The sequence below is a fragment of the Astyanax mexicanus genome, chromosome 12 (genome assembly GCF_023375975.1).
Source record: "Astyanax mexicanus isolate ESR-SI-001 chromosome 12, AstMex3_surface, whole genome shotgun sequence".
In the NCBI taxonomy this organism is placed as follows: Eukaryota; Metazoa; Chordata; class Actinopteri; order Characiformes; family Acestrorhamphidae; genus Astyanax; species Astyanax mexicanus.
In genome coordinates this window covers 16264437-16287132 of record NC_064419.1, presented here as the reverse complement: position 1 = coordinate 16287132, position 22696 = coordinate 16264437, and the positions used below count along the sequence as shown (strand labels likewise).

The window sequence follows — 22696 nt, the reverse complement described above, 5'->3', positions numbered from 1 at the left end:
GAGTCTACAGGCTCTAGAATGAGACTACTGCATGTGACTGATTCAGCTTCTGGCTTAGAGTGCTAGCTAATGAGAGACACTGGGTTACCTGGGATCTCACTCTCTGCAGTCCAATAGAGCACTGTGTGAGGAACACAAACAGTAACATACAAAATTGGGCCTCAGAGACAAACATATGCCTCAGCCATGCATGTTGCCAGTAAGTGGAAGGGAGCATTAAATACACATTCTATGTGAGAAATAATAATTCCATAGGATCATTGTTGAAATAATTAAACTGCAGCTCAGCAGATGGGGCTAAAAAGGAAATTTCTTAAAACGTTTTTTCCAATACTTCAGAGAAGAAAAAATGTGTAATTAATAGTCCTTATAGACGCTTATCACTCCAGACCAAGCCGTATTAAAACATGTGCTCCTGTCATTTAATTTCACCTTTAGGAATGGCAGGAACAAAACGCTTCTTCCACCAGGGTCTGTTTCTGTCCGACTTCTCATCGTCACTGTCTTTCCTATCTTCAGGCTGATAAAATACACACACACGCAAACACAAACACAGACTTTCTAGCAAATCAGTGCATCCAGCATTCTTGCACAATTTTAAAAGTCATATTTTATGCTTTCAAGACCTCAATAAATAGAATTTAAGACCCAAAAATGTATTCAAAATTTATTTGGTAGTACATTTTTTTTGTATTGGAAATCAAAACTTAATGTTTCCCATTTGTTATCATTTTTGTTTTCTGAAATTTTGTTCCATTGTGATGCAGAACATAATTTTAATGCCGGATAACATAAAAATTCACAGAAACAAACTTGTAAAGCGTTCAAATTTTGTTTTGTTTTTTACACCGGGTAGGGTGGGAGGCCCTAGTGGTACTTACCATGCACAAAGAGGGTCTCTAACTGAAAGGTTTGAGAACCGCAGTCCTCAATACAGCTCAAAATTATTTGTTTTTTTATTATAGTCTTAGTTAAGACTTCCAGTTAGCCAGCTCGAAGCTAATGTTAGTATGTTAACGTTAGCTAGCTGTCCACTAACTTTAGTTCTGCCCTAGGTAACGTTAGTTAACTTGTCACTAATGTTAGTATGTTAGCTAGCTCACTGCTAATGTTAGCTAATTTTCCTTTAACCATAGTTCTCTCCCCGGTTATGTAGCTAACTTGCCACTAACGATAGTATGTTAGCTAGCTCGCCACTAATGTTGGTATGTTAGCTAGCTCACCGCTAAAGTTGGTATGGTAGCTAGCTCTGCGCTAAAGTTAGTATGTTAGCTAGCTCGCCACAAATGTTAGCTAGCTCTCCGCTAACCTTAGTTCTCTCCCCAGTTCTCGGCAGTAATGTGAGCTAGCTATCCTTTAACCATTTGTCTCTCCCCGGTAACATGGCTAACTCGTCAGTAACGTTAGTTTGTTATCTAGCTCTCTGCTAACCTTAGTTCTCTCCCTGGATTAGATGTCTGTGGTGGGCCACTGTATTTCCCAATGGCTTTAATGCACTGTCTGAGAATTTAACACCTACAGCAATTTTACAGAAAATTTAAGACCCTATTTACTCGCATTTTAACTGAAGACATTAAGACTTTTTAAGGACCCGCAGGAACCCTGTGCATTACAGAAATTACAGTAGCAGATACTCTTAATCTATATACTATAAGACAATTTAAAACTGATCTGAACAAGTGAAATTTTGAATAAAAAAAAAAAAGTTACTGTGTGGGTTAAAACATCAAATAGAAATCTCAATATAAAATACTTTGAAATATTATTGCATAGCTTTTGAAACACAAATACAGCTCTAAGTGTCTAAAGGGAAAATCTCAATCTTAATTAACTGATTTATTTAAATCAATCACTCCTTTATTAATTATCTTATAAATAGGCTAAAGCATGCAGCACATGCATGCCTGCTCACCTCCATGCGCAGGGAGTCTTTGCTGGGCGAGGCTGTGGGTCCTGCTGAATAAACATTGGCCTGGTCCCTCTCCTCTAACATGGTTCTGCGGTTAAGGCCCGGGTCACTGTTGGGTCTGCGTCCTGCAGACACTACATCTGTGCTGCGGCTCCGGACCAGGCGCTCGGGGTACGAGTGCCTCTGCTTCCCGTGCTCCAGCTCAGACTGGACCAGACAGTGAGGGGCAAAGAGTGAGGGACGGGGCTCAGACGGCCCCACAGCACTGGCCTCTGGGATGGGAGGATCTGGGGGAGGATGTGGAGGCCTGGCGTAGTGCACCTTAGGACGAACTATAGTGCCTGTACATGAGCCTATGAGAGAGAGATGATTTTTTGATTATTCAATTAATTTGATTAATCACACTTTTTGGAAACCTGAGTTCAATTTCACTACTAACCACAACCAGGCCTGATTACTGCCAGACCTGGAGAATCAAGAAATCACTTAAATAAAACTTGAACACAACATGAAGCAGATAAAAGATCTCAAAAAGCAACATGTTATGCCCCCAATCTGAAGAAATTCCAAAACAGACAAGGTAATAAAGTCATTGGTCATCTATCAGTCTGGAACAGGTTACAAAGTAATTTCTAAAGTTTTGGGACTCCAGCAAACCACAGTGAGATATCATTATTATTCACAAATGGAGAAAACATGGAACACTGGTGAACCTTCCCAGGAGTGGCCAGCCGATCGAAATTATTCCAAAAAAGTGCATGGACAACTCATCCAGGAGGTTAAAAAATAACCCAGAACAACATTTAAAGAACTACATTTAAAAAAAATTGCTGAACAAGAAGAACACAAAGGCCCGTTTCACATTTGCCAAAGAAAAAAAGATCATCATACGGAATTTAAAACATGGTGGTGGTATGATGGTCTGGTGCATCTTTGTTGCTTCAGGGCCTGAACAACTTGCTGTTATAGATGGAACCATGAATTCTGCTGTTTATCAGACAATCCTGAAGCTGCTTGTGACCTGAAGCTCAGACATACATGGGTACTAGTCATAGTCTGATTGAGATGCTGTGGCATGATCTTAAACAGGCGGCTCATGCTAGAAAACCCTTCAATATGGCTGAATTATAAACTATTCTGTAAAGAAGAGTGGAGCCAATATTCCTCCACAGAGATGTGGAAGAGTCCAGATTGCCAGTTATTGTTAAAAAGCTTGATTGCAGTTGTTGCCACCAAGAGTGACACAACCAAGTTAATAGGTTTAGAGGGCAAACACCTTTTCACACAGGGCTAGTTTTTTCCTTTAATAAAATTATCATTTAAAAAGTGCTTTTTAATATTTACTCAGGTTATCTTTGTCTGATATTAAAGTGTGTTTGATAATCAGAAAAATATCAGTAAGACAAAAAAAATCTATTAGTGGAGTAACAATTATAATTTTTAAAGTAATTTGACTTTAATACATGGTAAAGTTAAAGTAAAAGGCATTCAAAATGAAAACACTTCAGTCACATTTGCTGTGTTACTATTCATCACTGGCATAGAGCAGGCTGGTGGTTAACATTACCTTCTCCTGAAGAGAGAGGGTCAAACATGGCCAGCAGAGAGTCAGCTTGGGCTCCTGGAGACAGAAAGAAGGGATTTTAACCCTACATCAGCCTGCCATTCCAAACAGCAATTTTAGTGATAATTCAGATGGATGGCAATACAAGTGTATTTTAACTGCACTGCTTTTCTAATATGTCTATGTACCTTGTGTAGATTCCTCTCCGTCTGGGCTGGTTACAGAGTCTTTGCCTCCAAAGTCTGAGCTGCATTCTGAACGAAGGTCTTCAATCTTGTTAGGAATGTCTTCAGATGTTGCACTAATTCCTACACAAGCAGAACAAAACATATATTGAAATTTCTATTCATGAGCAAACTTTGAAATCAACCTTTTTTATCTTAAACATTAACCCTGCGCATTCCAGACCATTTGCCCGACATTTGCACCTCACCCCCAGGGACTCCTGGTCATGGACAACTAAAGCATCATCAGGGATTAGCAAGCAATCTCCTGATTATAAGGCTAGTGTTTAGATGCAACAACGCAATACCATATTTTTCAGACTATAAGGCACCTTTAAAATCCTTTAATTTAAAAAAAAAAATGACCTCAAAACGATTTTATGTGATACACAGTGCTCAAAACGGTACAGCTGGTAGTCAGGAGACTTCCAGAGTAATATTTAGAAGTGGCCTCTATTATCGGCCATTTTAGTCAAAACATTGGACATCTAAGCTTACTGTAATCAAAAGGAAGCACTTCACTCACTTAAATAATGTCTTTTTTCAGGAGAGAAATCTGTGTAGATTAACACAATGCAGGACTCGTTTGACTTTGAAAGAAAATGTATTTATTTATTTAATTTTTAATTTAATTTTTTTTTTAAGAATCACAGTTTTGGTTACTAAGTAATTTAATAAATTCATGTGATTCCTGCGGTTGCTGTGCTATACTAGCCAAACAAAGTAGAAGTTGACTTATAATTTTAACTCTCCATTCAACCTTCAACTACAGGGTTCATACACCTCTTACAAGGTAAAATTCAAGCACTTTTCAAGCACTTTCAAGACCCATTTTCAAGTTTTTCCAGCACCTTTCAGCTGTAGTAAATGAAAGATAACGGTGATATCTCAATACTGCAATTCAGCGACATTCAATATATCGCAAAACTATTCTTCACACTTCACAGTGACTATGTTACTGAGAAACAAAATACTTCTAAGTAAGTAAATAGCAGGAATTATGGATTTATTTGTGTCAGTTTTACACAATTTAAATACCAATGTTCTTCACCACATGCTCACCCTATCCATTTAATTGAGCAGTTACTGTAATATGACAAATTTGGGGGTGAGTTGAGATCATTTATACATACATATACTCAAAATTATTTATTTGCTTTTTGTCACACTGCAAGAGATAGTATTATGTTTATGTGAACACAATTTCAAGCATTTTCAAGCACTTTCTCTAAAATTCCAGCACTTTTCAGGCCTGAAAAACAGAACGTTAAAATTCAAGCATTTTCCAGGATTTCAAGCACCCGTACGAACCCTGTCAACAGTATGTGCACTGTGCACATTCCAACACTAGAACATAACTTCATCGTAACTCCCAACCATGTTGGAAACGTTACGCAGCAACAAAAACTTTGTCTTTCAGAAAATAATAATTGTTCCTAATTCTTCCAGAAAATGTTTGTTTCGTTTCTGCCATTTTTATCCACACTGCCACCTGAATATAAATGGAATTATTATTAAAAAAACTTTATTATAACAATGTTAAAACCTTACCCTTACCACACAGACAGAGAGAGAGAGAGACACAGACACACACACACACACAGAGACAGAGACACACAGACACACAGACAGAGACAAAGACAGTCAGACAGACAGACAGAGACACAGAGAGAGACACAAACAGAGACGCAGACAGAGACACAGACACACAGACACACACACACACACACAGATACAGGCAGACAGACAGACAGACACACAGCCATCAGACAGACACACAGACAGACAGTCGCACAGCCATCAGACAGACAGTGAAAAAGAGACACACACCCATCAGACAGACACACAGACAGAGAGACAGACAGAGAGAGACAGAGAGAGAGACAGACAGACAGACAGAGACAAACACACACACAGACAGAGAGACAGACACATGACAGAGACACACACTGATTTGACTGCAGTTTTTGAAAGGAACGGGGAGGTGATGAAATTTAACAGTGATTTTACTAGTGCTTACCACCGCTAATGAACAGAACATCTTGTGGAAGCAGTATTATTAAAAGATGCACAAAGTTTGGATTGGTATAAAACGGTCAGCATTGCCGAACTTAACCTTATCAGGACATCCCTAGTATCTAAGCAGGAGAGTAAAAGTCAGGAAGAGGTCATAAGGTGTAGCAGTGGCACTTAAATCTGAGGTGAAAGAGGAACCTTATGTAATTTAATTTAATGTTCTTTTTTTCTATTCCTGGCTGACTGGCGTAGTAAAGGAAAGAAAAAGTGTGGCGTAAATGGGCGTGTGTATACCTGAGACAACACTCAGCCCGGGCGTGCTGGGTCGGGAGCTGACCTCTCTCACTTCCGTGTCGTCTGAAGTGCTGCCCACTCCTGAGCAGCTCTCCAACTCCTGCAGCCGTTCCTCCTGCTTCAAATCTGCAGTTTCTACACAACACACAACCCACCAACACAAAGCACTTTATTATAACCTTTATTAAAGCAGAGCCATGCTGTTCATGTCTCAATGTGCACACTGAGTAAACACACATATTGCCAGCTAGAAAAAGTAAGTGAATCTGAGTGAAGATGAGTTTGGAAACAGGGATGTTACAGGTGCTATTAAAGAAGTCTGATTAACGACAAATCTTTACATTTTAGAAAGACTGGTTACTGTGACCCATGTTAGATAAACTGCTTCTACTCTCGGTAGGAGAGTGTCCTTTTTAGTTACTCCTTTAAGTAAGCCCGAAAACAGACAAAACATAAAAGAAGCCAGAGGTAACAGCAAAAGACAAACTGAAGACTCTACAACTGCAAAAAGCTTTGTTCATTTGTCCACTTAAACAATTAAACAATAAAATCCCTAATGGAAGGAGATTGGAGAGAAAGATTGGATTTCTTTTCTGCTTTAGCTTCCTGAATAAAACCAGTATAATAATAAAAATGACTTAAGTATGACTAAAACTAATATACATTTTAGTAGAGTTGAACAATATATTGTTTCAGCATCGTCATCACAATGTGCATGTGCAATAATCACACTGCAGAATGTGCAAGGTCTTGTGCAACGACAATTTACATTTTTAAAGCTGTTTTTTTGTTGTTTAATACAAAAGGAAAATTCACAGTTTTCATTTTCTATGATTATATCTGCTTAATATCATTTATTAGATTCTAGAATAATATGGTTAAAGAGAACAATAAAATATGGGGTGATATTTTGTTGTCAGAGATCAAGATGTTCAGCTTACGCTTGTGCTCTTAACCTTTACACACTGAAATTCCACTCCATTACTTGAATAGTTTATTATTTTTTTATATTTATATTTATTGTTTTGGATATTATGGGATGAAGACAAAGAAATATGGAAATTAAAACATTTCCTCACATTTGTAACAAACTGGAGATCTTTTGCATGTCTTTAGTCCTCAGAGATTCCACCTTTCATGGATACTGATTTTATATAAAAATCACACCTGTTGATATTGCCTGTTTAAAACCACCATTTTGTGTGGTTTTTTTTTTTTTGCATCTTACCACTGCAGCTTGTTTCTTTGCTGTCAGGAAACCAAGACCACATAAATAGGATTTAATTGGTTTCTCAGTGATTGTTTACCTGAGTCACTGGGTAGGACCTCCACACTCCAAGCCTCACTCGTTGTCTCAGAAATTGTAGAACCGTAAGGATCCAGAAGAACAGAGCCAGGTCCTGGCAAACACAGCAGACTCCCCAGCATGTTCTCCACTGTGGCTCCTGAAAAGGAAAAGCCACACACTTAAGTGTTAAGTGTGTAAGTATACATACTTTAACTGCTTAAGCCCAAATTAAAAGTGAATGAGAAAGAAACCGTATCTACTAGAAAGTGCCACCATGTGTTGTGGTTAGAGGGTCAGATGGAGATGGACCCGATGAGATCCTGACTGGTATTTCAGATGTTGCTGTGAGTGGCAGCCTCGGCACAGTGAGCTCTGGTCCTTGTTGTTTTTGATTATTCATTTTCTCAATTCTGATTATTTACATCAGTAAAGAACTGCTAAATATTAGCAGTGTCAATCAATAAAATTAAAAAATGAATTAATTAATTTCTTTTCTCCTAAAGACTAGGCTTTTAAAATTTCCCAGAATTAAGTTTCAGTAGAAATAAAAAATAATCTAACTTCTAAACTGGACAGTAAGCGGTCAGCACACTGTTTCATATGTCTGGAGCAGTATTAGCATAAGAAGAGCCACCACTTAGAACCGTGCTAAGTGGTGGCTCTTTCTCCGTTCTGAGGTGAGTATTATCGGCCTGTAGCCTCCTGCTAACCTGCAGCTATTACTGCTGGGGCAGTATTAGCAGTAGTCGCTAACCTCGTCAAGGCGCTAGCTCTTTCGCCATTTAGAGGTGAGTATATCGGACTGCAGTCTGCATGTTTACAATTTTATTACATAGCTACATAGGACTTATGTGTTTAGTTTTTTATTTTTTCATCTGTAGTTGAATTTTTATTAGTTCTATTAGCTTTTTTTTTTACCGATGATTTTATGATTTCTACTCTTAATTTTTTTTTTGTTACCTTATTTGTTCATATTTTTTAAATTATCCTTTTTTTAAATAATCTTTATACCTTAATAAAATGCTGTTTTCTATTACTTATTTTATTCTATATACATTTTGTTTGTTTGTTTGTTTTTTGCTGTCAATCCCTTTTCTACGTAATTGCTTGGCTGCATTGTAAATGAGGGCCACCCTCAATGTACTTCGAGTTTAAATAAAGGTTGATTGATTGATTGATTGATTGAACCGCTAGCTCATATCAGCCTGGCTTACTTAATTCTAAGCTTACTGTAAATAGCTGGAAGTTCTTTACTCACCCAAATAAAGGAAAGAATTATAAGAACAACACGGTGAAACACGTGGTCCTTAAAAGTATTGCATAATGCGCCTTTTACTCCAGTGTGCCTTATAGTGCAAAAAATTCATGATTCTTTACAATGCAATCCTTTCTGGAACAATATATTGTCCAAACAAAACTAGTTTTCATGAAAGTTAGTGCTGGTACTCCTCAGGAATGTGCCTTTTAGCTTTGCAGACCACAGTTTGGTCTTTAGATGCAAAAAAAGTGGAGGATATAATGTACGGCAAAGTAGGGCATATATCAATATATTTAAAACTATTTTTTTTTTTTACAAAATATTAAAAATCTGACCTTTGACACAGTTTACCTTTATAGATGGCCGATATAATTTCAAAAATAATGTGCACAGGTCATACAGTACAGTATTCAAATAATGCCATAAAACACCAAAAAATGTTTTTAAAGTAAAGTATTTTAAGTTAAGTATTTAAACATACCGAATACTTTTGTTGATAAAAATGAATACTAATGTTTTCCCTTGCATTGCATCATAATGTAACACATCAACATTCTGTATATATTTTTCTGTAAAGAATTTGTACATTATCTGTATTTTGCTGTCTTTATTTAGTCTGTTTATTAGATGGATTCTGTGAATTGACTGTAAATATGTACACTGTATATTGCATTTAATACAACAAAGACAGCGATGACCAGGATCACATTCCCCTGAATGGGACGACATGTTCGGTCAATAAATCTGTTCATGATGTTTATAAAATCTGTTTATTACTGGTGCTGCACTAAATAATAGTGTCGATTTTATCACATCCACACATGCACATGTTTGTTATAAAGAGAAGGGGCATGGCATAGGGTTTGTGGGGTAACAGAGAGCGCTAGCTCCTGCTGGCCAGGCTTACAGTGAGTGAGATAAGGAGCTCCAAGCTGCTCGTCTTTCAGGTGCATGATTAAATGAGTGGCACCCGCAGTAGTGCAACAATTAGAATTTCTGCCTCATTATCATGGTAATCTTATCAGTGTGATAATGAGGTATTAATGGATATTTAATGTGAATCTCATAACCCAATCCCTCTGAGAAAACATAAGGAAATCGGTGTAAATTCACTTAATGATGGAAATGTCCCCCAGTGCCATATTGTGAGGTTTGAAAAATGAAGGCTGTAAATGAGAACGAACCAGAGAACCAAGGTCAATAAGACTGCAGGTACCAAGAGAACATTGGTGTGTGTGAGGAAGAAAAAAAGAGAAAGACGTGGAAGAACAAATGAAATATAAGGCAAGTAGTATAGTTTAATAGTAGAATCTAGGGGCGTTTTTAGACTAGCGTATAGTTCCATACCCAGGAGCGCTTGCTCTGTAAGTTTTGATGGCTTATGTTTGGTCAAGTGTGAAAACTATTTTCAAGCATAGAAGCAATTCAGAGTACTAATCTCTAAACAAGGGTACTGTAATAATAGAGCACACTGTTATAGGACTGGAGTTATGATACTATAATAATAAAGCGCACTGTAATAGGACAGAAGCGAGGGTACTGTAAAAGCAGGGGTTTATCTGAACTTTTAAGAAGAGACATAATATATGATACAATGCAATTGTCTGAATTTATCTAATAGTCCGTAAACCACAATAGTTTGTTTTGACAAGAGCTAGAATCACAACTCTTACACAATCTCAAAATTCAGAGGATCCAAAAAAAGTACATCAGAACAATCCTTCCTGAGCTGCTTCTCCACTTTATTTACCCTGAGAAGTGAGAAGTGGTTTCTTTCAATGAAAAGAAATCATGTGCAAACCTGAGAATAACATAGCACAGACTACAAAACGAAACACACAGTTCTCTATAAAAGGAAGCAGTTACTGCCACACTCTGACCACTAGATGGCACTTTTCTGACTAGAACAGGAAGAACACCAACCTACTTCCTTGTATCTCAATCAACAAGTTTACCATTGTTTAATGTTCAGAAAGCGGATTTTGGGAGTTTTTGGGAGGAAAAGATACTTTTTTGTTTTATTTTAAATAGGTTACATCCTTTTCATTACTCAAGTGTAATATTCCATTAAGACTGCATTAATGAACCTGCAGAATTGTTTCCAAATGTGTGCTCATTTTGATTATTATTCACATTCGCTATATTGCAGTGGTACAGATGGTCAGATGGGGTTTAGTTTTTCTTTTTTGTTAACTAATGCAGATGTATCAAACAACTGAATTGTTGTTTATGAGAAGTATGAACTAAATGAATTAATGAAGTAATAAATAAAAATCCAAAAAATCCCAAACAACTACAAAAGGTTAAAGCTCTACTTGGTAGGATTGAGATTTTGTGCTCGTGGGCTCCCCCTACAGTTGCAGAGTGTAATATATGTTTCAGGCAGATTAGTTTATCTTTCTCGTTTTCTGGCTTTCACAGACATATTCGGTCTCTTTCCAGCTTCTGCCAGAGTGTCTGTATGTTAGTTTGTAAAGAATGAACCAGTAGTCCTTGTAGAACTGTTAGAACTAAAGGTCGGAAAGCAGATCGCAGTTCTCACGAGAGTTGGTCGCGGCCGCCTCGGAAAACTTTGAGCTCAGAGGAGCTCCAGCACAGACACGAGAGCACCGCTATTCCTCCTATTACACCTCAGTGCAGCACTGCAGTGAGTTTCAAGCTGTAATTTTACTTCTTTAAAAAAGATCAAAAATCAAGGAAATCCTACCTAGTGGGGCTTTAAAAGAAAATTAATTAATAATTAAAAAAAAAAAATAGTCACAGGGTTTTTCTCTCACTCATATTATATTCTCAGCAGGATTACCCACAATGAAACTTTTGCTAAAAATGAGCACACAATGGCAATAAAACCATCAGTAACAATAGGGTTATTTTGGGGTAAATAAGATGGATAACTGCATCTCACCGGCTATTTCTTGAAGTCTGTCTTCATCCATATTAGGGTCAAAGTCGCTGCCAAGGACATCAGTGCTCCAGGTTTCACTGACTGTCTCTGAAATATCCCGATCATCCGTCAGCCCCATCATGTCCCGAATCTCAAACTTGCGGAGTTTATCATCCAGATTATCCTGCGTAGTGGCTGGGTGATGATAGAAAATACATCAGTTGCCACTAAAGTACCAAATCACTCCAAATGCACAAAACAAAATAGAGCATTCAGTTTATTTCAGTGCAGAACTCTGGGACCAATCTGCATTACAAATTCACAATTGGGTACACGATTATAGAGACTATATTTTGTAAATTCTTTTTCCATGTTGTTTTTTTCCCCCCATATTTCAGGCAAATTTCAGAGTGTTACAGATCATTTAAAGTAACTACTACTACATTTTAATAAAAAGACACACTAGCTTTTACACATCTATATACCTTGTTCATGCTCTAGCAGCTGTAGAGCTTCAACACCATTGCTGCTTGATGGCCCTGGGCCCAATTCTGAGACCGATTCCCCTTCCAGGTCCAGTGAGGAGACAGAGTTGGAGCGGTTTGAAGGTCCTACATAGGAAAGAACATTTCTCTATTCAGTTTCACTGCACTGAAGCTCAGCCTAAATAAAAAAAATATTTACACAACACTTTTAACAATAGGCATTAAAATTATATTCTTATACTTCATTGCATTAACTTAACTTACACACACATGCATACATGTTTACTGACACTAGTTAAGAAATTATTAACCATTGCAGATTTTTTTTTCTTAGTATCTCATTATTATTTTCAATATTCATAAGCCTAAACATTTAACAATGTTTATTACTGTGACGAGTACTGTTTTTGTAACCCTTATTGTAAAGTGTGACCTTTGTAGGCACTGTTATCCATTTTCAAAGCTTAATTTTCTTTCTTAATTTCTACAGTACAGCATCCAGTCACTAGTCCACTAAAACCATAAAGGCCTTTATTATTATTATTATTATTATTATTAATTTTATCATTAACAACAACAGTTTTCTTAAGACATTTACTGGACTTTGTACCATGACAGGTTATACACTGGACTATTTTAATAAAAACTGAAAAACAAAGACTTGAGAGTGAAAGAGAGTCCTCTGCTGGTAACTGCTGGATCACACACCTTCAGAGATGCCCTCCAGATTGTCGCTGCAGAGTGAAAAGCGCAGGGTTTTGTCAGGTTTCCCGTGCAGCTTCGTCTCATCTGCTGGTGCGTCTCCTTGACCTCCATCGGACAGCTGCAAGTTCAGGACCTGGAAGAGACACAGAAAACTGTTTGTTTATTAGGTTACATTTAGTATATTATTACTATCACTACTGTCGAAAACAGATCATTTGTCTAAACTGATTAATCTGCCAAGTTAAGTAGTTTAAACAACTATTTAATTTTTTTAAATGTGGCAAAACCTCAAAGTTTCATATTGCCTGAAAACCCATTTCTTTCAAAAAGCACCTAAAACAAAACTTATTTTGCTCTTATTCGACTGACTAGAGTGTACTGAAACACACAAGATGGCTTCTGAAAAACGATGCGCTTCTAATAATAAATACAGGAGAAATAACACACAGCTCATAGTATTTTAGCTTGTCATGAATGCATTCAAAGATGTGCCAATATTTTTGCTGTTGCACAATAACAATGAGAGGCTCATGTTAACATGCACAATATATAACTAAATATTGCTACTGTGCTGTGAAAAAGTATTTAGACCCCTACAGATTTATTATGTTTATCCTTATATGTTATTTATCATAACATATAAACATTTTGATATCAGACAAAGATAATCAGAGTAAACATTAAAAAAAGTTTTTAAAATGATAATTGAATTAATTAATTGAAAAAAAAATTATCCAAACCAGTCTGGCCCTTTGTGAAAAAGCATTTGTCCCCTAAAATTAATAGCTTGGTTGAGCCACCCTTGGTAGCAACAACTGCACTCAAGCATTTAGGATAACTAACACTGAGTTTTTTTACATCTCTGTGGAGGAATTTTGGTTCATTCTTCTCAACAGAATTGTTTTTAATTCAGTCACATTTGAGGGTTTTCCAGAAAAAAAGCGCCTGTTTAGGATCATGCAACAGCATCTCAATCAGAGTTTGACTAGGACACTCCAAAACCTTTTTTTTTTCCCCAGAGGTGGACTTGTTTGTGTGCTTTGGATCATTGTCCTGCTGCAGAACCCAAGTACACCTGAGCTTGAGGTCATGAACAGATGTCTAGATATTCTCCTTCAGGATTTTCTGGTAAACAGCAGAATTCCTGGTTCCATCATTTACAGGAAGTTTTCCAGGCCCCAAAGCAGCAAATCAGCCCCAGACCATCACGCTACCACCACCATGTTTGACTTTAAATATGATGCTCTTTATCCAAAATGATGTATTAGTTTCAGGCCACTAACCTTTCAGTTTTGTCACATCGGTCCAAAGAATATTTTTCCAAAATCCTGGGGATTATCAAGATGTTTGTTGGTAAATGTGAGATGGGCATTTTTTTGCCTTGGAACTCTCCCATAAATACCATTTTCACAAAGTACCCTTTATAATACTGAATAATAACTAATCTTAACTGAGGCAAGTGAGACCTGCAGTTCTTTAAATGTTGTTCTGGGTTCTTTTCTGACCTTCTGGATGAGTTGTCCATGCCCTTTTGGAGTAATTTCACTCCTGGGAAGGTTCACCAGGGTTCCAGGTTTTTCCATGTAATGGGCCAATTACTTTTTTAAATATAGTGGGATAACATACAGGGGCAATATTTTCTTGATAGCTTATTTCCCTTAATACATAAAGTCATCATTTAAAACTACTTTTTATATTTACTCAGGTTATCTTCGCTTGATAATTTGAAAAATGTGCTACATGGGACACAAAGTGATGTCCTGTCATCTGACACAATAACATCTGATGACATTGTGAGAAAACTTCAGATGAGCTTAGTACATCTGTGTGTGTGTGTGTGTGTGTGTTGTGTGTGCGTTTTTTTTATTTAAGCTACCTCATTCTCTGACATCATTCCGGGCACAGTCTGAGGGGACGTTCCCAGTGAGATGACCAGAACCTCCTCAGGCAGGACCTCCTGCTGGGAGTCTTGGGAGCTAGCGTCAGGCTCGCTGTCCTGGGCGATGTTGGAGCGGGACCGGCTGCGTGAGGCTGCTGGGGAAAAGATACATCAACAGTCTTAATCTTACTGTATGTGAACTGATTTAATCTGAACAGTTAATGTACAGTAGCTAACACTGAATGAGCTTAAATTTAGCACAGTGAAAGCACACACAAAATACACAGAGCAGGGACAAGCTAAAATTATTTAGGACTGGGAACACTTATCAGTTTATTAATGATTACCGTATCTTTCGCACTATACAGGGCACTTAAAATTCTTTAATTTTCCCAAAAATCTCCAGTGCGCCTCATAATCCGGTGCGCCTTATGTATGAATTTTACCAGTCAGGTTGTAAGAAGCAGTAAAGCCACTCTTCTAAAGTACAGCGTTATACAGGAGTTTCAATTTAGTTATCCAGCAGACTAGCATTAGCCGCTAACCTGCTAAGTGCTAGCTAGTTCTTTTGCAGTTCAGAGGCACTAGCGGTTATGCTGCTGCACCCAGCCTTAGTGAAAATGTGGAAATCAAAGTTTTCTATAAATAAAAGGAAGCGTTTTACTCACACAAATTAACAGTATTCAGGAGAGAAATCTGCGTAGATTAACATTTAGCACTCGTCTAACTTTAAAAGAAAATGTTTTTTTTTGTTTGTTTGTTTTTTGTTTTTTATAGAATTACAGTTGTGTTTACTTAGCTTGGCTTTACTTAACTTAGTTACCCCCACCACCACCCAGTTGCGGTGCACCTTATGTGTGAAAATAGACCAGGTAAAGGATTTCATTAAAAGTGCACATTATAATCCAGTGCACATTATAGTGCAAAAAATACGGTACAGAGAACAGCCAAAAAACAGTGTATAGTGCAAAAACACTAAATATTACCATGCTCCTACACACAAAGCTAAATCAATAAAGTATTTTTCAAGCTTTATTTGTTCCTGCATTAATATTAAGTGGTTGAGTTATTTATACAGTGAAGTTGTAAGGATTTTATACTGAAGCTTGACTTAACTTTTAACAGTAAGCACAGAAATAGTATAGTATAGTATCAAACTGTACTATAATAACCTAAATGTCATAATAAGTGCATTTGTCTGTGATTTCTGTATACATGTGTCCCAGCCCTAATGCTGTCAAATAACAGCAAGATACATGGGCTTAGCAAATGTCCATGCATTTGCAACAAAAAATAAAAAAAATAAAGAAAGCTGTGACCATGTCAATATATAAATATGCATAAAGACCCTTAATAATGCAAAGAAAACACGTTCATATTCATAAAGTTTTAAGAGTTCAGAATAATCAATATTTGGTGGAATACCTGGTTTTTAATAACAGTTTTCATGCATCTTGGCATGTTCTCCTCCACCAGTCTAACACACTGCTTTTGGATAACTTTATGCTACTTCTGGTGCAGTTCAGTTTGGTTTGATGGCTTGTGATCATCCATCTTCCTCTTGATTATATTCCAGAGGTTTTCAATTTGGTAAAATCAAAGAAACTCAGTGTTTTTATTTTTTTCCTGAGCTGTATATTTACATTACATGTCCAATACTTGACTATTCATTTGTGTTTTTTTTTATACAGGAAGGTATTTTTAAGCCCAATTTATCAATTTATTTCTGATTAAAATATATGCTGCTATAGCATATTTTACTTCATTTTTTCCTTTAAACCTTAAAAACAACCTTCTAATATGTGGATTTTTATATTAGCAAGTGTGCCAGTTACTCCCATGTCATGATTAATGTGACTGGACAGCAGAACCGCTCAGAGACACACAGAAAGATAGTGACTGCACCAAAATAAACTAAACAAACACTTCGACTTTTCTCCTGTGCTCTCAGGTCCTGTCTACTTCACAGTCTCTCTCACCCCAGAGGTTAACTATATTTAAGGTTAAGTATAGTGTGAAGCATTATATGCGTGCAAGTTATGATCTTTACAATTAGTGTACTGTACACTGTAAAAATGAGGAAAGAAAAATAATATAAAAACGTGTATAATAAAATTTGGGACAGTTCTATAAATGGCTCATACAAGACTTGCTTTAAATCTGTAACATAACATACAATTCAAGTAGCTGGTCTAAAATAATGATACAATGTTTAAAGATGTTTACTTATTTAAGTGGGCAGTTTATATTATAATTTTGATCAATCTGATACTTTATTCCAATATGTTTCTTTTTTATGTGTTTTAGATGTAACCAAATGTAATTGTAACATTATGGTAGGGTAAAAAGGGTGTTGTTAAATGTAATTTCTTTAAAACCAGTTACAAAAAAATTAAAAGTTGAACAGGTAACAGTGTAACACCTCTGTGAAGCACTGTGCACTCTGCCGATCTGGGAGGCGTCTCGTGGCAGGGGAGCCGAAGGCTAGGCTACCGGTAGGCAAGACTTCAGGGCAAAATCTGGACACTGTATTATCCAACTGTAACACTAGAGCATTATTAAGTAGGTAATAAGGTAATTAATGTGAATAACTGATGATAATCACAGCAGCCCTGTAACGAATCATGAGCCGAAAATGCTTCTTTGCCTCAAAGCTTCTTTAACTGGCAGCCCAGGTAATTAGCCTTCTTTTCCTATTTAATATTTCAACTTTATTCTTGTAATATTACAACTTTAAATCTCCTAATATTGCAACCTTAATCTCTTAATATTAGGACTTTTAAAAAAAAGTAAAAAAAAAAAAAAAAATTTTTTTACAGTGTTCTGGCATTCTCTCAGTGTCACTTTTGTCTCCAGGCAAATTCTCATTTGAGCTTGTGCTGTCCTCTTCATCACGCAGCAGTTCAGACTTTCGTAATCCGTTGCTGGCAGTGGATTTTTTTTTACACTGCTCTATACTGTCAGGATCCGCTAGCAGACTTCAGCAAAAGTTGCTCTTTGTACGCAGCCAATTAATTATTAATTTAAACTATTAATGTGGAGTAGCTGCAAGTGCTTTGTTGTCCTGATGAGCCCTGGATTAATTTACACACTTATCTCTTCTGAAAACTGTTTATTCGGGTGAGTAACGAACTTTTGAAGCTTGTTAACCCATAAATGAGAGAGAAAAAAAAACATATATTAACTGCACTATTATATAAGCTGCAGTATTATAGCCCAGAATTTACAGTAAACCAGAATCTGCAAAATTAGTTGTTAATATGTTAAAATTTTCTCTGATATGTTTTTGTGTCCATAATAAAATAATTTACATTTTTCTTTCTTTTTGCTTTAATCTTGGTAAAGAAATGAAAAACCTGTATGCAAATGGCTAGAATGACAATTTAACCATCTGATGCTAGCCCACAGATCACATTCAACACCACTAAGGGTAACCGGTCCAGATCAGGCAATTGATAGATGAAAATCAAATCTTAGATGTCCATATTTAAAAAAAAAAAAAAAAAAATAGCTCAAACATGCCTTAAAGCAGCTTGTATTTAATACAAGACCATTCATTACTGCCATGGTCTTGTACAGAAATTGATACTGGCTACTGAATGCATTTTTTACTGGTCATAAAGGATTTATACATTGTGAGGTGGTCACTTGTGTAGCTACAACCCACAAAATGCACAAATACATGTTTACTACATCATCTCACATCTCATTTTTCAGAAAACAGAGTTGTAAAATGCTTCAGAAAATGCCCAAAACAAGTCCCAAACAATAAGAAGCAGCAGCAAAACACAGTGAAGGCAAAGGCTCTCACATTGACAAGTTAGATTCTGGAAGCTGGAATCTAAGGGGAAAATAGCACAAGAGCACACAGGGCCTGAGCTCAAGTATAAGTCATAGCCGTGCAACAGTGCTACCCACCAAACGGGGCTACTAAAGGAATATGAGCAGACAGGGCTGTAGCAGAGGAATCCCAACACGTTATGGCAGCTAACTGTTGTCCTGATGGTCAGTGGCAGCAAAGAGGAACAAAGAGAAAAATATGGGAGAAGAGGAAAAAAGGGAAGGGTCAGAAGAATTGATTGAAGGAGAAAAACAGAGGAGGGCATTTGCACAGATTTGTTGCGTGTTGAAGCGCAAACTGTTAAATGTTACTCTTAAATCACACAGACAGAACAGCTTACAATATTATTCTATTTACCAGCAATTTTAGTTTAAAATGTACAGATGAGAAAATCCTTAAAACTGTAAATAACACAAGTTTATTCTTTTGGTTGACTTAATTAATTTCATCTTACTAAACCACTATCAGGTGAATATTTTTTTAGTAAACATTTATGAGAAAATATATATTTAATTTATGTGTGTTAATTTATATGTTTTCTTTAAAATTTGATAGATATGGAATGCAAATCTAAGCACAATCCTGTTTAATTATCAAACAGTTCAGATTTTAATACAAAAGAATCTACAAACTACTGCACACAGCAGCAATGGTATGAAATGTTTTAAACGCTGTTTTATTTACAGTGGTATGAAAAAATTTAGGCACACCTGATAATTCTTACGATTTTTTTTTATAAATTATTGTTTGTTTAGATCAGTTAAATAGATCATATAGCAGATGAACACAGTGATGTTTGATATTGTAGTGCAATGAAGTTTATATGATTTACAGAAAGTGTGCAATAATTCTTTTAACTAAATTAGGCAGGTGCATAAATTTGGGCACTCCAACAGGAAAATTACATCCATATTTATTAGATCCTCCTTTTGCAGAAATAACAGCCTCTAAATTCTTCCAAAAGCTTCCAATGAGAGTCTGGCTTTTGGTTAAAGGTTTTATGGATCATTGTTCTTTACAAAATATCTCCAGTTCAGTCAGGTTTGATAGTTTTTGAGTATGAACAGCTCGCTTTAAATCACACCACAGATTTTCAGTTATATTCAGGTCTGGGGACTGAGATGAGATGATCATTCCAGAACGTTGTACTTGTTCCTCTGCATGAATACTTTAGTAGATTTTGAGCAGGGTTTAGTGTTTAGGGTCGTTGTCTTGTTGAAGTATCCAGCCCCGGAGCTTTAACTTCAACTTTCTAACTGATTCTTGTTGTTGTTCTCAAAAATCGGCTGATATTGACTGAAATCCATCCATCCTCAACTTTAACAAGATTCCCAGTTCCTGCACTGAACACACAGCCCCACAGCATGATGAACCACCACCAGATTTTACTGTGGGGAGCAGTAAAGTGTTTGTCTTGGAATGCTGTGTTCTTTTCTGTCATGCATAAATAACCACCCTCCAAATCAGTTCAACGCACCTTATTCCAAAATGAAGCTGGCTTTAGTCCAAATGTGTTTTAGCTTTAGCATACCTCCAGTGACTCTGTTTGTGGCGTGCTCAGAAAAGGCTTTTTCTGCATTACTCTCCCATACAGACTCTCCTTCTGTAAAGATGTTGTAGGTCTTTGGAGCTGGTCTGTGGTCTGTGGGTTGATTATGACTGTTCTCACCATCCTTCTCCTTTCTCCTCTGCTTATCTGAGATTTTTTCTTGGCCTGTTACTTTAGGCCTTAACTAGAACTGTGCCTGTGGATCTTCCATTTCCTTTTCATGTTTCTCACAATGGAAAGTGACAGGTGAAATCTCTGAGATTTGAGCTTTTTGTACTCTTCCTCTAAACCATGATGTTGAACAATCTCTGTTTTCAGGTCATTTAAGAGTTGTTTTATGGCTCCATGTTGCCACTCTTCAGAGAAGATGCAAAGAGGAAAAAAACTTGCCATTGGCCACATTAATACTTTCTCATAATTGGATTCACCTGTGTATGTAGGTCAAAAGTCAATGAGCTTAGCAAACATATTTTCTGTTAGAATAATTAGTGATAAAGGTAAAAATATTTGAATCAATAAAACGATAAGGGTGCCCAAATGTATGCACCTGCTTAATTTTGTTTAAGTAATTATTGCACACTTTCTGTAAATCCTATGAACTTAATTTCACTTCTTTTATATCAATGTGTTATCTGCTATACAACCAATGACTTATAAAGGAAAATCATAAAAAAATGATCAGGGGTGCCTAAACTGGTTTGTACCAGTGCTGTAGTTGAAATAATTAGGATATTGCAGCGTATGTGTTGTGTAAGTACCTATGGGCAGCCTGTTCTTCTTGTTAGCAGGTGTAGTAGCTGGGGAAAGCTGAGGTGTGTTGGAAGGTGTCAGCTCCAAGCTGTTGCTCTTGACTGTATGGGACTGTGGAACACTGGATAGCAGGGTCTCCAAAGCTAGGAGTTCTTCCTCTCTAAGCTGGTCACCTGCAGTCACACTCCGGACAAAGTCCAACTGAGCAGGGCAAATACACAGTGTGGAGAAAAACTTTATTAAATACATGCATAGTACTAGTCAGGGCCCACCATTCCTCTCAGCTTCAATTCTTACTAATCTGATTTCCAAGACGTTAATGTTGTAAATAGGGCTGCAAGTAATGATTATTTTGGTAGTCGACTAATCTGACGATTACAGGTGCTGGTCAACGAATTAGAATAATTTGAAATAGTGCAATCATGAAATTCTTTGAATGCATTTTTTGTGCAGAAAGCAAATCAGGTGTTCACCGCACCTGTCCTTCTCGTTAGACTAATCACAGAACTCGTTACCGGGAAAAAAAATTGCTCAGCTGAGCTTTCCAAAAGGCCCATTTAGGCCATTTAATTGTGACACTGTTGTTTTATTGAATTAGAATAACGGAGAAACCGTTTCATTGAATTAGAATAAATGCTCGAATTTTTGTTTTCTGTGAAGAGTGTTCACTGTGCAGTATAAAGTCAGGGTTGAGTAGAATTTCTAAGTTGTAAAATCAATCATGGGTAAGCAGCGCGACCTCTCAACCGGAATAGTGGCTCAAATTCAAGCCATTCGCCAACAAGGCTTGACCCAAACTAAAATTGCTGAGCAGCTCGGCATTAGCCAGTCTTCCGTCTGCAAAGCTCTCAAGAAAAACTGCAGCAAGCGCACCAACTGTTCCGGCGTCCGAAAAACTTCTGCTCGCGACAACAAGCAGCTGAGAAAGATCGCAGTCAGCAACCGGTTCAAGTCCACTTCCGAGCTCACCGACTTGTGGAACAAGCAGACCGGCGCTGACATCTCCAGATCAACCACTTACCGTCGTCTGCACCAACTCGGCTTCAAATCTCGCGTTCCAGCAGTAAAACCGATGCTGAACAAGAAACAAATGGAGAAACGGCTGAAGTGGGCCAAAGAACACGGCGAGTGGACTGCTGAAGACTGGCAGAAAGTGGTCTTCAATGACGAATCACGCTTCTGCATCTCCTTCGGTGACCAAGGTCCTCGTGTCTGGCGTCGTGGTGGCGAAACCTACAACCACGAGTGCGTGAAAAGATCCGTCAAGTTTCCCCAGAGCGTTATGGTCTGGGGATGCATGTCCGCTCGAGGTGTAGGGAAACTCTGCTTCCTCAAGAAGACTGTCAATGCTGCCGTATATCAAGATGTTCTGGAAACGTTCCTGATTCCGACTGTTGAGGAACAGTTCGGCGAAGAAGACTTCATATTTCAACAGGATCTTGCACCGGCTCATGCGGCAAAGTCGACCAAAGATTGGTTCACTAAAAAACAGCTTGAAGTTTTGGCATGGCCGGCCAACTCGCCTGACCTCAATGTCATTGAAAACCTTTGGGCCATCGTCAAGCGGAAAATTCGCGACAGAAAGCCTACTACGCTGGACCAACTGAAGCAGAACATCGCCACTGCCTGGGAAGCTGTGAGTGCGGAAACTTGCGACAAGCTGGTCAAATCGATGCCGCGGAGACTTCAGGCAGTCATACAAGCCAAGGGGGCAGCCACAAAATACTGAGAAAGTGATGATTGTAATTATAATAAAAATTATTCTAATTCAATGAAACAGTTTCTCCATTATTCTAATTCAATAAAACAACAGTGTCACAGTTAAATGGCCTAAATGGGCCTTTTGGAAAGCTCAGCTGAGCAAATTTTTTTCCAGGTAACGAGTTCTGTGATTAGTCTAACGAGTAGGACAGGTGCGGTGAACACCTGATTTGCTTTCTGCACAAAAAATGCATTCAAAGAATTTCATGAATGCACTATTTCAAATTATTCTAATTCGTTGACCAGCACCTGTATTCTTTCAGTTAATCAATTAGTTAACAATTATTTC

General features: G+C 37.4%; 1 protein-coding gene across 5 annotated transcripts in view; it reads right to left on the bottom strand.

The window, feature by feature from the left end:
• The window catches only part of gapvd1 (GTPase activating protein and VPS9 domains 1), a 55790-nt gene that overhangs the window by 12022 nt on the left and 21072 nt on the right, over positions 1-22696 (bottom strand). Inside the window, exons 7-19 of one of the 5 annotated variants that reach the window (XM_007239431.4) lie at positions 20655-20847; positions 18425-18505; positions 14504-14658; positions 12631-12760; positions 11923-12048; positions 11459-11632; positions 7315-7452; positions 6008-6142; positions 3662-3781; positions 3477-3530; positions 1913-2262; positions 433-520; positions 89-121 (exon numbers count right to left, since the gene is read on the bottom strand). In XM_007239431.4, the coding sequence (XP_007239493.3) occupies positions 89-121; positions 433-520; positions 1913-2262; positions 3477-3530; positions 3662-3781; positions 6008-6142; positions 7315-7452; positions 11459-11632; positions 11923-12048; positions 12631-12760; positions 14504-14658; positions 18425-18505; positions 20655-20847 (1777 nt within the window). Of the gene's footprint in view, positions 1-88; positions 122-432; positions 521-1912; positions 2263-3476; positions 3531-3661; positions 3782-6007; positions 6143-7314; positions 7453-11458; positions 11633-11922; positions 12049-12630; positions 12761-14503; positions 14662-18424; positions 18506-20654; positions 20848-22696 lie in introns of all 5 variants that reach the window. The other 4 variants (XM_049485694.1, XM_049485695.1, XM_049485697.1 and 1 more) reach the window with 4 other exon arrangements.